This window comes from Strigops habroptila, chromosome 8, assembly GCF_004027225.2.
Source record: "Strigops habroptila isolate Jane chromosome 8, bStrHab1.2.pri, whole genome shotgun sequence".
Lineage (NCBI taxonomy): Eukaryota > Metazoa > Chordata > Aves > Psittaciformes > Psittacidae > Strigops > Strigops habroptila.
In genome coordinates this window covers 56,826,965-56,844,285 of record NC_044284.2, presented here as the reverse complement: position 1 = coordinate 56,844,285, position 17,321 = coordinate 56,826,965, and the positions used below count along the sequence as shown (strand labels likewise).

Below are 17,321 nucleotides of genomic sequence, written 5' to 3'. Positions count from 1 at the left end.
GCAATACATTTTCTTAATTAATCTAGTGGATAGCAGGAACCTGAGCACTAAATCCCACCCATTTGATTTCATTAAATCTACTATAAAGGTTAAGCTGCACTTTAGCATTGGCTCTAGACAACCTCACTCAGCAGAGTGAGGTCAAGGAGATCTTATTCAAGGAGGTACAGCTTAGTAAATGACTGTTTATGAGGAAAGGCATGATAAATGGTTGTGTTCTGGTGAGAAAGCTAGACAGTGGGCACACCAAACAGTAAATGTGGTCTTTTATTCTACCTGCAGTTTTCCTGAGATGTATGATTCTATGATTCTATGCTTTGAAGAGAATGCTCTACAGAGAATTATTCAAAGCTAAATCTCAATTGAAAGCTCCAAGCAACACTGCTGTCACTGGGAACTCATATCCCATCCTTGAGTCACTTGGAAACAGCATCAGGGCTTATGTCAGAGCAGCTGGAGCAAGTTCAGGGACCAAACTATGCACAGCCTAATTTGCCTATAAAAGAGGGTCAGTGGGATCTAAAGCATCTGGTGGAGCGTTGTATAGCTTGGCAGAGGCGAGCTATACAAGCAAGAGGATGGACATTGGTCATCCTCTGGCAGTAGTGGGCAGGGAGCAAAAAAGGAAAGAAAAGGCTGAAGTGAACATAGCATTTTCTTTGCTCCCCACCTGCCCATGAAGGAGTTTCCTCTACATGCCATACCCTGTCTCCACTGTGACTGGAGGCACACTGAATCACAGTCTGCTCCCCAATGTATCCCCTGGTAAAGCAAAAATATATTGTGCTTTGTATTGATTTAGAAAGAAAAGAAGTTATTCTTTTAGGTTGAAAAAAGTCCTATGTGCCCCTTAGGTTTTTAATTTCAAAGCTGTGGTCCTGCCTCACACAGGAAGGGGTGAGGAGATGACCAGATTTCCCTCAGAGGTCCTTTCAAACCTGAATTATTCTAATAAATAATAAATTAAGTGTGAAGTTTCATACCTAAGTTTTTATGACTGATTATTGCCATTGCAATACTGAGCTGAACTGAGCTGTCACATGTGTAGCTTATGTAAAACTGTTCCTCACACTTCAGGGAAGAGTCGATAGGATTCAGTCCCCATGTGTGCAGCTTGAGCTTGAAGGTTCCTTCAAGTACCCAGGATCTCGTAGCAATTGGGAAACATCCCTTTAGACACAGAGGCTACAGCTTTAGTGTTACTGCCAAGCTGCTAAAAACTGGTTTGTGGGCAATACTAACACAAGCACGTAAACTGCAGTAATTAGGAAATTGGGTTTTCAGCTGCATTAATGTTATGCAAATGATACTATATGTGTTGTGTTTGTTTTCTTTCCACAGCTTAATGTCTGGGCTGGCAGCCCTGGATGCCAAGACTTCCAGTCGATTAGGCATCATAACCGTCACTTACTACCTGTGGACAACATTTGTGGCTGTGATTGTGGGAATAATTATGGTCTCCATTATCCATCCTGGTGGAGCAGCACAGAAGGAGAGCACTGAAGAGGGCGGAAAGCCCATCATGAGCTCTGCAGATGCACTGCTTGACTTAATCCGGTAACTGCATTCATTCTTTCTGCTTTCTGAAGGTAACATTTTGTACAGAGCTGTATGAGGAACTGTGGCCTGAGGATAAATTCTGAACCTAAGGATGAACATTTTGCTTAAATCGAGAAAAAGTGAATTTCAGAAGATTATTTTCAAGTTATCAGATGTTTATACTGGCTGTTGCTAGTAAAATTGAAGTTAATGGCCACCAAATGTATCAGAAGTACTCACAATATTGGGGTCAGGGGGCTTTTACCCCTACAGAATCACATGTAGCCTGTAGACCTCACCATCAAATCTATTATTAAGGTCAAGAGAGTATTAAAGTGTAATGCTAATTTAAATAAGGGCAGACAGTTGTAATAGGCAAAACCTTAAATGTAAGGGCTGAAATCCCCATTTTTCAGGAAATAATCCTCAAAAGTGCTGTTACAACTGCTCATAGCAGCTCCCAGATAAAGGACACCATTAGAAAGACCACTGTTGTGATCTTTTATTCCTTATTTTTGTCGTATTATTTGTTCTGCTCTGTGGCTTTTTCTTGTTTGTTTTACTTTGTTTGGCAGAAGGCAGGGTTGTTCTTTTAGACCAGCCTTAGAACACTGATGGTATTTTGATAGCCTTGCCTGAATATCCCTCTTTGTCTCAACATTTCAGGTGCTAGTGGTATTACTTTCCTGACTGAAAATAGTGTGTGCCTCAGATTTGTTTTGCTCATGCAGAAAGACCAAATTTTGCCTTTGGTTGGTAGTACCTCAAGTTGGTGATCTCATACTGTATTGGAGTTTGATGTATTAAAATACAAAATGTTGCAGTTTGCCTTTCAAAAACCCAAATTCCTGACCCTGACAGTGTCAGCACACAAAGTACTTCAATTAGAGTTACTGGGACCTCAGTTCAGAAGGAACTGGGATGAAAAGCTTATAAAAATCTCTTTTTCCTCTTCCAAGTTGCACTTATCCAGGCTGTCTGAAACCTGCATGGTTTTTTATTGTATCAGTGTCTTACTGAGAATGGGCCACATTATGTTAGTCATGGAGCAGCAGCTGAGAGTGCTCCCTTTTGTAGCTTTCCACAAACCATCATCTTCTTCTCCAATGGGAAGATGCCCACTTCACGGCATCTGTATCTCTCCAGTGACTTTGCCATGATGTATGTGCAGTGGAATTCATGGGTGTGTGTTTGTGACATAACGTGAAATCACATTATTCTGTTTCCACTGCATAAAGGACTATAATTCCTACCCCAAGAGGAAGGAACTGAGCAAGTTAGTGGAGTTCTGAATTCCTTAGTACAACAGAGTAGCATGATGAATAAAAGGGAATATAAGAAAACTGTAATCTTAATTATTATCTTCAAAGTGGCAGTGTTTGGAAACCCTTCAAGGCAAGCTGAGCTGTTTCTAAGGCCTCAGACAAGAAAAGACACAGTGAGACATATGGTGCAATGTTACATCCAAACTGACCTTACAGCTGTCTCTGGAAAAGCTCTCCCATCCATAGGTTCCCATCCCCTTCCCCACACCAGCCCAGTTGCTTTTTGAGACCTGGAGTAAGCTAGTTCGTGGAGATGAGCCAGATGAAAAGTAATTTGGGCATGCAAAACCTGAATCTATAGTATTAAGTTCACATAAAACGACCAAATGTCTGTATGACTGGAACCTGAGAGCTGAGTTAGGACCTCATCTCTTCATCTCTGTCTGACTAGTCCCTGTACACCACAGGTTTAGTGGTGAGGCTTGGGAACACTATTCTGCTGAGCCTCATTGCAGGTAAAATACTATGTCCTGATCTAAACATTTTCAAATATCATCTATAACTTCACTTCCTGCAAACACTTACCTGAGCAAATTATAGCAGTTTGCATGAATATTTCAGGTATTCATGTTTCCAACCAGATGTGCTTTTAGTTTGCAAAACCTTCAAGTCTTCTCTGGTTTGGGCAGGTGTCAACAAGCTGCTCTCATTACCCAAGCTTAAAAAGAGAGAATAAAGCTGACTCCTTTTGCTGTGCTCAGCAGCAGTCACAGCTGTGCAATCTTTCTACCTCGAGTGCACAGACTGATGGTTTTTATTCCTCCACTAGAGAAATAACCACATTTACTAAAGAAATAAATAACACAACTGTGGGGAACGGGCTTTCAGCCTAGGCAAACACTATGGGTGAAATCCTGGCTCTGCTGAAGTCAATTGCAAACCTCCTAAATATCTGTGTGGAAGTCTGGATTAAATGTAATGGTGTATCTGCTGGTTTGAGCTAGAAAAGCTGATCCTTTAGCTCAATGATAAATCACTTCCATTCACAGCTGGAGACCATCTTTTTTGGCCCAGATTGGCTTATCTTCTCAATTCATTAATTTCCTCTCAATTTATCAATTGCATATGTGCACAGTTTACACAGGAAACATCTGGTATTCTGCACATGAAGAATGCTAAATGCACAAGTGGAGAGATGATATATGTGACATAATTGAGGGGTTTCTTTTAAAAGTGTGAATCTTGGCATGGTGACACATGTATTCGCCCTCATTGATTTCAGATTTGTAGCCACTTTGTAATGATGAGATACCTTGTTATTTCTTGTGATGTTATATGTGACATTGTCACATCTGGAAATTTTGACAGGGAGGATGTTGCTAGAAATCGAATTTCTTGAATTTTGGGATAAGGATTTTGCTTTTAGAAGTGGTTTTAATCAGAAATTAAAGAATGGACTGAATAAATGAAACCCAGAACTACTGCAGAGGCTCATGGTCATCCCGACCACCTGCAACATTAATCGATACTCACATTATCATTCTGCATTATATTGCAGATGGTGCTTCCCCTGTATATTTGCCTGTTATGCAAAAAACCCCAGCAATAAAGCCTCCAGTGTATTAGGACATAAGAGTGACACTGTACTGCATAATTCTGAAATGGCTCTAAACCTCACAGCAATCAGGAAATAAATAATCTCATCAACATACTGAATTTCATGCCTCAAAAACTGTATCCACGAGTCAACCATTTGTTGCCACACTAAATAGCAGTATTTGAAAGGGACCGCAAGAGACTGGGAACAAGATCTGTGGATGTGAATCTGTTCCTACTGATTTCCTCCTAGATTCAATCTGGACAGAGAGAAGCCACTGAATGTAGAGTGACAGAAGTGGCTTCAGCATCCGAATAAGCTTTATACCTAAAATCTTTGGTGCTGCTTTGGCCTTAAATGTGTGAAACTTTGCTTCAATCTGATCCATCTTTAAACCAAATACAGCTCCTGCTGTCTGTGGAAGACACCCATTTGACTAGGTAGTTCACCCTCATACCTGTGCAGGACTCTCCCTTGCATAATTTGCCCCTCTCTATCGGCAGTGTGCCAGGACCCAGACTAAGGCCAAGTAATTCAGAAGGCAGCTGTGAGTTGGAAGCTCTGCAGGAGATGCTGTTCTGATGGTGCTCCTCTTCTCAGCTGCCATTTTATTACTACATAGAGACAGATGTACAAATTTGCCTTAATTATATCCAGGGTTTCTGGTGCAAGCACTGCAAGGATCATGAAAGTACATTTTCTTCCATTTAAAACTATAAATCCTCAGGCTAAGGATCATCTTGTTCTCTTTAACACATGTGTACGTTATGAATAATTTTAATGGATTTATTCTCATGATATGCAATATTTCTGTGAGGTAGGCAAGGACCATTTTCCTTTCTTACAGCTCGAGAATCAAGACATATGGAAAAGAAATTACCTCACTGAGGATTGTTCAGATAAATCTGGTGTCAGAGGAAATATTCCCAGTTTATACAAGACCTAGTAGGAGTCTTGTTCTAGGAACGTGGCTTTTGGGGCACATCAATGGAAGTAATAGCAATGAATCAACACACATCTTTACCTTCTTTTTCCTGTGTGAATTACTAACTTTGTACTGTATCCCCGAAAATAGAAGAGTGAATTTGTAGTAGCCTTTTATGAGTTAAGAAATTAAGAAAGGCAAATGAGCAATTTTGAACATAACTCAAACTTTGAGTGTTTTGGCTTTGTGAGAGAAAAGAAAACTGGCAATCAGAAAGGAGCAAAAAATAGTAGTTTGCCATAGGGGACAGATAGATAAATATTTCTATCATAGTGAGTGAAATGGACAAAAAGGGCCTTACTTGCAGGAATAGTGTTCAGTTTAAAATATTAGTTTTGTTTAATTCTGCAACATATGTTCTCCTGACAAGCAGAATAAAAAACCACTATAATTTGGGGATGAAGATTTGTAAAACAAGGTACATGATTCAGGACCCCACTGTTAACATTATCAGTTAATATTTCCACCACATTCTGTTGCTTATCAAAATACCATTGATTTAGACGGGTAAATCCTGCTGCAGCTTAAATCATGCCACTTGCATTTGTCACCAAGGAAAACAAAATTTGGCTTGTGAGATGAAAACAAACAAGTAAACACCATAAATATTCACATGAGGAAGTAAATCCCAGTCAAAATGGGGGTTCACCCTCCTGTGTTATAGAAGTCTGTGTGTGTAAATCTGCACGCCAGCAAGTGCAGGTTCACATCCTTCTTTAGTTTTCCTCCAGCCTAACCAGACATCGCAAGCTTATTCCATTCAAAAGCTCCAAATAAAACAACTGAGTGAATAGAGCCAGGATCAAATAATGCCTTAAACCATGACACACAAATTTGTACATTTCTGAAGTTTGCTGGAAGGGTAAGTCGGAGCATTTTACCACTGAATATTCCAGATTGCATCTAATTTAATAGCAGGTACCAGGAAATTCAATCTGGCTTAACCAGGAGAGGGTTGGGGTTTTTTATACCATTAATAGTTAGAAGAGGATATAAACACTGGAGGGGATTTATGTTTTCATGGGAATCCTGAGAACTTTAAAAAATCATTTCCTTTCCCTCTTTTCAAGCTAAGGGCTATATTCTGTTTTATTGAAATTGTGTTGGAAATAGGGCAGGAGAAAACCAATCATCTCTGCTGTAGTCTGGAGAAAGTCCAGGCTGTGCAGAACCAGAAATCACACTTTAAAAAGTTTACAGCTGAAGACTGAGTTGTATTTACATGCAATAAGATATTTAAGAGTGCATTAAATGATCCAGGGCTTAAACAATGAAGAACTCTTCTGGTAACTTTGCCCTACATCCATGGATTTTTTGCCAAAAGCCACTGTGTGCTATGATAGAAATATTTATCTGTCCCCTCCAGCAAACTACTATTTTTTACTCCTTTCTGATTGCCAGTTTTCTTTCATCTCACAAAGCCAGCCTGGTGCCAGCACTGTCCTGCTCTGGATGTGACCAAATGTTCACTTCTGGTTAAGCAGTTCAAGCTGCATAGAAGCCCGATCCTCAAGTATTTACAAAGGACTCTGGAGCCTCTAAATGTGTGGTTCCTATTTGGCACAAAAGGAAACCAACATGGAAAAAAGAGAATTCCATGATGAAAACAATGCTGGGGAGATGGACTATGAAGCAGTTTCTGCTCTCTGGTCAAGAGGCCATAGTGACAGAGGGGAAGGTGAATGAGGGGCAGGAGTTAAAACCGCATTAGGAAAGCTTCAGCCCTGAAGGAGAAAAGTTGCCCGTGCTCCTGACAATTGGCCTGGGCATCTTCCAGCGTAAATGTACACTTTTAATGGAACAACTTTGCCTTGCTGGAAGCATGGTGGAAATGCATTGGGCCTGTCATGTTACCTTTCATATGATTCAGCCTTTTCAAGATTCCTAAATATGTGAGGTACTTGTGCTTCCACTCCAAAGAATGATTTCCTCAGAAAGCCATAGCCCTGTTGGGGCTGTGTCAGGACCTTTTCTTTCAGAAGAAGCAGGGTAAAGAAGTTCACCCTCCAGATCCCTTCCTGGAACTCCAAGACCATGCAACAGTGTCACTCTCAGGACAGATAAAAGTCCACGTTTGACAAAATTATTCCACAAGATGAGTTCTGCTCTCATCTGCAAAAAAGACAAGCAAGACAAAATGGCTTAGAGCCGACTAGTGACTTTCGCATTCTATTAGTATCTTTTATCACAGTAATGAGTTTTTAAATGCCTCATTAATTCTGCAAAAGCCTTTCTTTGGTCCTTTTAGCAGGAGGTGGTAAGATTGATGTTGAGAAATGAGATGAGGCACTGGAGGTGACTACTGATGTGCAAGACGCATCCTCCTGTGTGCCCTGAGATAGGTCATTTGTTCAGTCTTGCTGAATTAAGTTTTGCCCTTGGTTTCAGGAGTGCAAACCCTGATGGAGCCCGCTGACACCAGCAGGAAAGTATTTCAGATGTACACCCATATGACTAAGGACAGGATCTGTGGCTTGTGGTACAGTAACAGTAGTCAGGAGTCTACATAGCTGATGATGAAATCATGTAGAGACAGGAAAAGTAAACCTGAAAACTTTACAGTTGTCGTGTCAAGCTCCTCAGACTCCATTTTCACTTTCTTTGTACCCTGGCTGTATAGAGTGACAGGGTAAGATCTCAGACACTGAAGTACTAGGATACCGTCAAATATCCAGTCTTAAATCAATGTTCTTGCAAACTCAGCTATACTAGTTCAAATTTGAGAGCAGAGTGTCCAAAGCTGGTTTATACTCAGTGCAAATGTAGGCCAATAAAATATTACTAGGACACGTAGCAAAAACCCAGTTGGGTGGCTTTAATTCCCCAGCATGGGGGCCTGCAGCCAAAGACTGTCTGGTGTGGCAGGGATTAGGGACTGATAACATCCGAGTCTGAGAGCAAAACCAGATTGCTGCTGCAGAGCACAGAGTGCCTCGGAGGGAATGGGTGTTCTGAGTCAAGGAAACAACATGTGCCATACCTGTGGCCACTCTTCTGCTGGAGCAGCTGGACTAAGTTCTTATTAAAAAGATCTGCAAAAGCTGAGTTAACAGATGTTGTAGTTAGGACTCAGAATGAGTATTTCAGATATTCAGTAGTGTAACTGCAACTAGATTTTGGCCTGTTATTTCTAACAGAAGTTATCCAGGAGTCATCCAAGTGGTTGTCCCAGTACCTGCAGGCTAATGTTCTGTGGACAATTCAACTAATAGCATGAGCATTAAAACAGTTTAACAGTTCTGATATTTGTGTTACTACTGTAGTGCTCAGAGTCAGCAACCTTCTGAACAGAGCAAGAGGGCTCCAGGGTCTGAGCTGAAGAGTGGGTTCCTAACACAATTCAGCTTCCTAAAGCAGCAGCAATCTAGAAGAGCAAAAATGATCAACTAGCGTCAATTGGTAGGATAATTGCTGGGAGACAATGGAGAAGGAAAGAGCACCTCCCACTTTTGGCAGTGGAAAGGTGCTAAGTAGTCATATGTCTAATGGGAAGATGCACCTTCAGAGCTTTCCATAATTGATACAAGTCTTCAGGATTTTCTTCAAATTCCATGGCTCCCAAATTGCAGAACACGTATTGCCTTAGTCATACACACACATTTCTAACTCGGTACATCCTTGCATCTGAATCCTCTTAGCCCTTGCATGATTAGGGAAGGAAGGACTCCAGAATTTGCTAGTAGAATGAACCAGCCTGTGCATCACAGCAGGATGCAGTCAAAGAAGGTGTTTAGTAGGTCACTTGTGCTTACATGCTGCTGTCACAGCAAATGCAGGCCAGGCACGTTGTGCCAGCTGGGGCTTAATAGCCCATAATCTGTAGAAGGTTCACTGAGCTGATACTGAACTGTCATGCACATTCCCTCTTTTAGCCTGTGTGGAACACACCTGCTCTGTCTGGCAGAATTCTTGATGCAGAAGATGCTATGGGAAATGTTCTTCCTCGGGGAAGACAGTATTTAGCTCTTAATTTTTTATGTAACCAGAAACCCTATGTCTCAGTTTCTGTTTTACAGTCATACCCTGTCTTAGACCAAACACCAACCTCACTTGTTGCTTGTACTAGAGAAATGAATCTTTTTAACTTTCCTGTACTATTATTTTGTGTCCTGTACCTTGTAAGCATTCTGAAAGTAGTGCTGGAAGTTTAGAAGTATTTCATCTGCTTAGCTTTCTTAATAAACACAACAGCATTTCTAGGTGGTGATAGCAATGTATAGCTCAGCCTGATTTATTACTTCATAAGTACTGGCAGTGTCTTTAATTCAGTATATGTCAGTGATAAACACAGTGCCTGTTCTGAGTAGAGAGACAGCCTCACTTTATGATCCTGATACCAGATCCGTGTGAGTAGATCTCCATCCTATTCAGAAATGCAGTAAAACTAGTAGAGATCTGCAGGGGCCAGTGTGATTTCAGGCTGGTGCCTGGAAGATGGATGGGCAGAAATCAACCCTGCATCACCCTGCCAGTCATTTTGTAATCTGTTTGGGCAAGGGTCTGGATTTTGTGCTAGACTGAAGCTCCCACCCCAGCAAACCTTCCCCAGTGCTCAGGGTCAGTGGGCCAGAGACCCACAGGAGGGCTGCCCCAAGGGCAGTTGTGAGGATCCCACCAGGCCTCCTTATCCCAATTCCATGGTGAAACGTCAAATCCTCCACTACCAGTCTCACTTCTGAACCATTCCTGAGAGATCTCTGCCAACCATCCATCTCATGGCTGGAAATATCAGTGTGCAGCAAAACATACCCCTAAAGCAAGAGTTTCTCAAGCGTTTCTGAAGAGGTCTGTCTGAACCAACAAACACTCCCAGCTGTATGAAGACAGGCTGAGAGAGTTGGGGCTGTTCAGCCTGGAGAAGAGAAGGCTGTGTGGAAACCTCAGAGCAGCCTTCCAGTATCTGAAGGCAGTCTATAAGGATGCTGGGGAGGGACTCTTCCTTAGGGACTGTAGTGGTAGGACAAGGGGTAATGGGTTCAAACTTAAACAGGGGAAGTTTAGACTAGATATAAGGAAGAAGTTCTTTACAGTGAGGGTGGTGAGGCACTGGAATGGGTTGCCCAGGGAGGTTGTGGATGCACCATCCCTGGCGGTGTTCAAGGCCAGGTTGGACAGAGCCTTGGGCGACATGGTCTAGTGTGAGGTGTCCCTGCCCATGGCAGGGGGGTTGGAACTAGATGATCTTAAGGTCCTTTCCAACCCAAACCATTCTGTGATTCTGTGATTCTATCTCCCAGCTCTAGGTGACAGTTTGATACCACCTTCTCATTGTTTGTCTTCAGTCCCTTAGAGAGAGCAATCCACCATTTGCTCTCTTGAATGTTTTTAATTAACAAAACTAAATTTTGGCTAATACTGGACTTTTTCAATCCAAGTAAACCTGCTTAAAATATAAAATAAGCTGAGGTTCTGGCAAACACATTCAGGTCAGCCCTTCACTAGATAAATTGTGTAACTTTAGTAAGGCTAGTCTCAAAGACTGGATCACAGTGCATAATGTATTAAAAAATATTGGGAGAATTCCAGCAGCCAGTATTAAGTGGGTAGTTGTAATTCCTGTGGGATAAAGAATGATAAAGAAACAAAAAGCTTTAATCCTCCACAAATTCGTCTAACATTTAATCTAGCTACTAACCAGATGATATTTTCTTTCTCGAGCAGTCTTAATTATTATTCATTCTACTAATTAAGGCTATAAATCCAAGGGAGAAAGTGGAAATCGTCAGCTATTAAATTCATATTTCTTAATAAAGCTACAGCTCGTAAGTGACATGCATATTCAGAGCTCTGCAGGAGCCCACGGTGTGGATTTCACATTCTCACGGCAGGTCAGAGCAGTCACCACACTAACACTGTGCACTCTTGTAGCACCTTTCATCTGATCCTCTCAAATCACACAACAAAGATGATTTTATATTAATGAAGCCTTTAACAATCTGGCATAAGCAGAATTCCCTTATGAGGCATAATAAGGCAGTAACCATCTTTTCTCTCCAGTGCTTCTCCCCCCTCCTATAAACATGCTCTCTATTGTCCCAGCTCCAGCTCCATCCAGCTGTTCTTCAGTTTAGTCCCCTGTGTTGGCCAAGCCCTGGGGCTCAGGCAGACAGACAGTTGTGTCTGCATCTGATAGGAAAGCGATGCACAGCTGGATTTTATCTGTGTGTTGCTTTGGCTCCAGATTCGACATTTGATCCAAAGAATCATCAGCCTTATGGATGATTTGCAGAAATAACCCGATGCTTTGTGCTGTTGTTACCGGGGTGAAAGCTCTGTTGATGGCAGTACGGTACTGCTTACAATTGTGTAGCGAGTGTTCATCACTAACCACATCTCTACACAGTGATGTCTTAAATGTCTTAAGGTAAATCATCCCAATTAAATGAAAACGTATACAAACGGGCTGCATTAATATAACTAAACCCTGCTGACTTAGGATAACTTCTTTATATGGAAAGATGGTCTACATGACCTTTAATGGTCCCTTCCAGCCTAAACCATTCTATGATTTGCTATGGCCAAAACTGCTTCCTCTGCTATCACATGCCCATAGCACACAGCCATCATCATACCTGGGGCTCTTAAGCAGGACTGGTAAAATGGAAGGAGATGTTGCAGCATACAGCACAGCTGGTGTAGGCTGTTATCCCATGGGAATGCCAGGTAGCAGATCAGACTGCAAGGGGCAGGTAATCTGAACTGTCTCACCTCACTGAGGCAAGGGAAGGCCAGGGCAGTTAATGAAGAGTAACTGAAGTGCTGCACATCAACCTCATATCTTGCCTGGTAGTAATTTGTCTGTGTAACACTAGTTTGCCCTAAAGCAACAGCCTTACCAAAGTGACATATTATGCCTTTATGTGGCTTGTCTGCTCTCAGACAGCAGACCAAAAACTCCCTCTCATTATCAGTCTTCTGTTTCAATCATTAGACAACACTGCTACCCTTTAATTAAAACTCTTCTCCCCCTGCTTTACCCTGATAAAAAGTTAATTATCTCTTCGTAGCAATTGCTCTCAGTGCCTGATGCTACTGAATCTATCTCATAATTTTAAGTGTGACCATAATGTCACATTATGATCACTTAAAATAGCAATACAATTGCTTTTCCTAAGCCAGTGCTGCACAGCATACTCTTGCTGCAACGCCATCAGCAGCAAGTGTATGTGCTGCTGCAAAGAGGAAAGCAGGGCTGGAAAATGGCTCAGTGCAGCATGCATTGCACTGTCTATATATAAATTCTCTTTGAAATGAGAATGGGCTTTTCACTAACACTTCTGTGTTGTCCTGCCTTGGGGGGGTTGAGGACTTCGCATAAAAGGGCGTTTGGATGAAGAATTCAGGAGTTTCTCCTTGCTTAAATAGATGTACACGCAAGCATACAATTGGGTCACAGGCTGTCACTGTCTTCTGTCCCTGGGTTCAGAAGCTTTGGGCTGAAAATAAATTAGTTCTAAAAATGATCCTATTAGAATCATCACGCAAGTCTTGGTTCCCAAATGCTGCATGGAAATACATGAGGTTTTAGCTTTTTTCCCCAATTATACCACGATTCCTCTTTGAAGCCTGTAGAGGGTGTGCTCTCCATTTCGAATTCAGATTGAATGTCTTTCTGCAAAGCAGTAATCTAGCTCGAATGCAAGTTATAAATTAGCTCCAGATATTATTGGGTAAAACGCTGTGGACTGAGATACACAGAAAGTCAGTAAAGATGACACCAAGTGTCCCTTTAGAATTAAACATCTATCGGTCTCACTGCAGCTTTCACAGCTTATGGTCATTGTCTTCTCTGTAGCTCAGCTGGGAGCAAAGCTGAAGCCACTGGCCTCACCTCAGACTCTTGTTCTGAAGCCTCAGAACCGTACTAAAATAAAACCCAACCAAGACTGTACAGCTCTAATCTCACTTCTTTCAATCAGGAATGAGATCCTCTTTTTGGAAAGCAAGGTGTTCTTGACCAAACCCCTGCGAAGTCTACACCACCTGCAGGTTTAGTTATGCTTTCATCAGAAGGTACTACAGTTTGTGAATTATCTCACAGGAGTACTTAGAAATCCCAAAGTAGATTAGAGCACTCAGGGGTCTCAGGAATACATCCCTGAACACTGACTCTGTCTTGAACAGCTCATTATCTATGCAGGGAAGACAAAATATGGAATAAAGAAATACTTTTCTCCCCAGTTAGCAGATGAGGAAGGGAATGACAGCAGTTATGTGGCCCCAGTTACAACACGGAGACTGTTGCAAAGCCAGAAACTGAAATGAGAGCTCCTGGGTCTCACTCCAGGTATTTAGGAGCAAGTCCCAAAACTTTAATTGTGAGGAACTGTCTCTCTGTTGAGCTTTGCTCAGTCAGGTACAGCTGTATGGCATGAGTGGGAGAGAGGGGCAGCCTCCTGCACCCGTCCTGCCCTTCCTCTCTAGGAGGGCAAATAACTGATTTATCTTGGGAGACCCAAGAAACAGTAAGTGTGTCTTGAGAACAACAGAAGTTGTTTTCAGTTCTATATAAATTATTCTCCCTTTTGTTCATTTTTTAGGAACATGTTTCCAGCCAATCTTGTTGAGGCCACATTCAAGCAGGTAAGTGGCTATATTCCTTTTACAACTGATGAAAGAAATGACCCAGCATCATCTAAGACATGTATCTTTGTAAAACAGAATCCAGATACAGACAGTGCATATGACTTCAGCTACTGTTAGTACCTTCAGCATTTAGGAATGAATGAGTCCCTTTCCATTAGCCTCAGCAGCCTTCATATCCGAAGGCAGAACAAACAAGCATGAAATGTATGGTGTGACTAGAGAGCAGACATGTACACCTGTGTCAGCTCCACCTCCACCTGATGCCAGGTCTGTGAGGACCTTGAGAAAGAACAATTTATGCCAGTATGAGCATAAAACTTCACGCCAGACTGCAGTCACAGAGTAGCTGGAATCTCTTTAAGAGAATTTGGCCAGAAAACGTCATCTAAAAGTTCTGAGTGAGCAAGAGGCATGGTTGTATTTATTTCACCTGGGGAATATTTCATGGGAGCCTTATCTCTGGTGAGACAAAGAGAATTTACAATTCTCTTACTTACAGCACTTCTAAGGAGTCATTCCTGATTATGTCTTAAAGGAGAGTAGCTCTATTAGGAGATGATGTGTTTGCTACGTAAGGGTTACAGGAAACTCTGACTTTTTAATGCTTTTCCAAAAATTCCACTGTATTTACAGATTTTAGCAGCATAGGGACAGGAGCTGTCATTCTTGTTTTCATGCTTGTCCCTCTAAAAGGCAGCCTTGTAGGAACAGAACACTTAGGAGGTCTCATTAAACTATTAATTCCTGCTGGGATATTATAATAAAAGCTATTTTGTTTTCTTTCAGTATCGCACCAAAAGTATTCCCATCATTAAATCTAACAAAGCCTCATCTGAAAGCACCACTCGTCGCATTATAATATATGGAGTCCAAGATGAGAATGGATCCAATGTCCAGAATTTTGCCTTGGATATCACTCCTCCTCCTGAAGTGATTTACAAATCAGAGCCGGGCACTAGTGATGGCATGAATGTGCTGGGGATTGTGATATTCTCTGCCACAATGGGTAGGTTTCAGACGCGTTTGGTTTGTAATCGTCCAAAGTATCCATTTAAGAGAAAAAGACAGGGGTTGAGTTGTTTGGTTTCTTGATTCACCTTCTACCTAAACTTTGTGGGGAAAGAGGCGAGACTGTTACAGAGCTGTTCTCCTAACCTTCCGCGGATAAATATTCAAAACCCTGAATGATTTTTGTTCCATGCAGCTCTGTTTTCTGTGCATGCACATACATTCTTTTTGGTTTCTTTCTTTTCTGGATTATTCTAAGCTTTTGTTTATGACCTATTTTTCCTGACTGTAAGAAATGCTATGATGGAGTGTGCTCAGAGGAGATAGGAATTACTATACCAGGTCAGACCCATGACCCCTCTGCCAATATTCTGTTTCACTCTCCACACAGTAGCAAAAATCCCAGACAAAGTTTCAAGATATTCTGAAGTAAACAAATCCATAGCAGACTTCCTTCCCAAAGCCCAAGAAGTCAGCATGCTTCTAATGCCCAGAGCTCCAGGTGTGGTATGACAGGAATAAAGAAGCTCCTGCACTGCTCTTGCTTCTGGGGGCATCAGGCTGAGACACCCCCTGCTGTCATGGCCGGATGTTTCCTCCCTGCAGGCCAAGCAAAACCTGCTCCCAGACCAACTCCTTGGCCAAAGTTCCCCTCACCAGGCAGAAAATTACTTTAGCCCTAGAACCTGCCCCGTCTGTATTCTTACCTGCTCACATTTTACCACATGATGAGTGTAGAATATAACTGCCACTGTAAGAACCCAAATCAGACTATGAACCTGAGTAATACCTTTAGTGTGAGGGTGCTGAGGCACTGGCACAGGGTGCCCAGAGAAGCTGTGGCTGCCCCATCCCTGGCAGTGTTCAAGGCCAGGTTGGACACAGGGGCTTGGAGCAACCTGCTCTAGTGGAAGGTGTCCCTGCCCGTGGCAGCGGGTTGGAACTGGATGAGCTTTAAGGTCCCTTCCAACCCATACCAGTCTGGGATTTTATGATCTTGAATAAAGTATACAAAAGTATATTGTTTTATCAGTTTTAAATCTGTGGATCTTTTTGATTGAAACTTCTTGATTTTATTTTTGCCATCCTGCAATGCTGATAGTTACATACCATCTAATAGCTTGTCACAGTGGACTCTAAGAGCTTCTGTCTAACTAATTTATCCAGTTTAACTTGCTGGAGGAACTCGTTGGTGCCATGTGTGTTACATTATGTTTGTGGATTTGGAAAAGGGAATTTTAACAAACATGCCCCATTTAATAATAAAGTTCTGATGATTTTTACAAGAAAATGCTGATCAAATTTTCCTTGTCTAAATTTATACTTGGAACTTAATCTGGTCAGCAAAGGTAGTTTCACAGAACATCTCTGTATTTATTATATCATGGTTCCTACCAGCACAAGGGGTCAAGCCTGGAATTAGCAGATTTTTCTCTTTTTGGATTTCTCCAGTGGGTGGTATTCCATTTGCAACACGGCTGGAAACTGGCTGTCCCCCAGTTTGTAATACATTATAGACAATTCCCATAGTAGTGTCACAGCAAACGCTCTTCCAGTCAAAAAATTATTGGATATGAATGAATTAATTACATGTGATTATTAGGATCAAGGGCAGTTTTATACTTCTGAATCCATTGTCTTCCCAGAGCTGAATGTATTACTTTACCATGCCCTAAGTCTTGCTGGCCTGGGGCTCAATGGATGGGAGCTGAGAGCTGGTTTCTTCCTGGCTGAGGTACAGACAATCTACTGCTGGTACTGCCACGTGTGACTGTATGAGCCATGAACAAACCTGAGACACTAAACCCTCAACACTTGTCATCTACCCATGATTATTTCAGTCTGTCATTTTGAACAAGGGATGCAGCCAAGTATTTATCACTGTCTTCAGCTTTCTGCACCGAAAGAAATGGAAGCAATGAAACAGAAGACATGTGGCTTCAATCTCTATAAAAGAAGAGCATCCTTCAAAAGTGTTTATTTGTTGCAAAAAAATGCATGCAAACCTTGGTGCTTTGTAACAGTTTTGCTCACTTTGGCTGAGTCTTATTTGCCCAGAGGTCTTTTTACACCACTTTGGGCATAGAAAAACAGCATTTAGGGTGGGTATGAGTTCTTATTACAGCTTCTTTAAGATCCTTGAACAGCATAAGAACAGCATAAAGGGACAAGAGCATAGACTTGAGCTAACTCTTTCCCTGAAGCAGGAGGTGAATTGCTTAGTCATCTCAGTCCAGGAATTATCCTGTGTGTGAATGACTGGATTTCTTTGCCGCACATGCATTAAAATGGGCAGCATTTGACAGAGGGAGAGTGAGGTCAAGACACATGTAAAGCCTTG

The 17,321-nt window shown here is 41.8% G+C and overlaps 1 protein-coding gene across 1 annotated transcript in view; it reads left to right on the top strand.

Moving 5' to 3' along the window:
* Positions 1 to 17,321, top strand: part of SLC1A7 (solute carrier family 1 member 7) — a 53,428-nt gene that overhangs the window by 15,531 nt on the left and 20,576 nt on the right. The window contains exons 3-5 of the mRNA XM_030493889.1: positions 1,342 to 1,557; positions 13,927 to 13,969; positions 14,759 to 14,978. Of these exons, the coding sequence (XP_030349749.1) occupies positions 1,342 to 1,557; positions 13,927 to 13,969; positions 14,759 to 14,978 (479 nt within the window). The remainder of the gene's footprint in view (positions 1 to 1,341; positions 1,558 to 13,926; positions 13,970 to 14,758; positions 14,979 to 17,321) is intronic.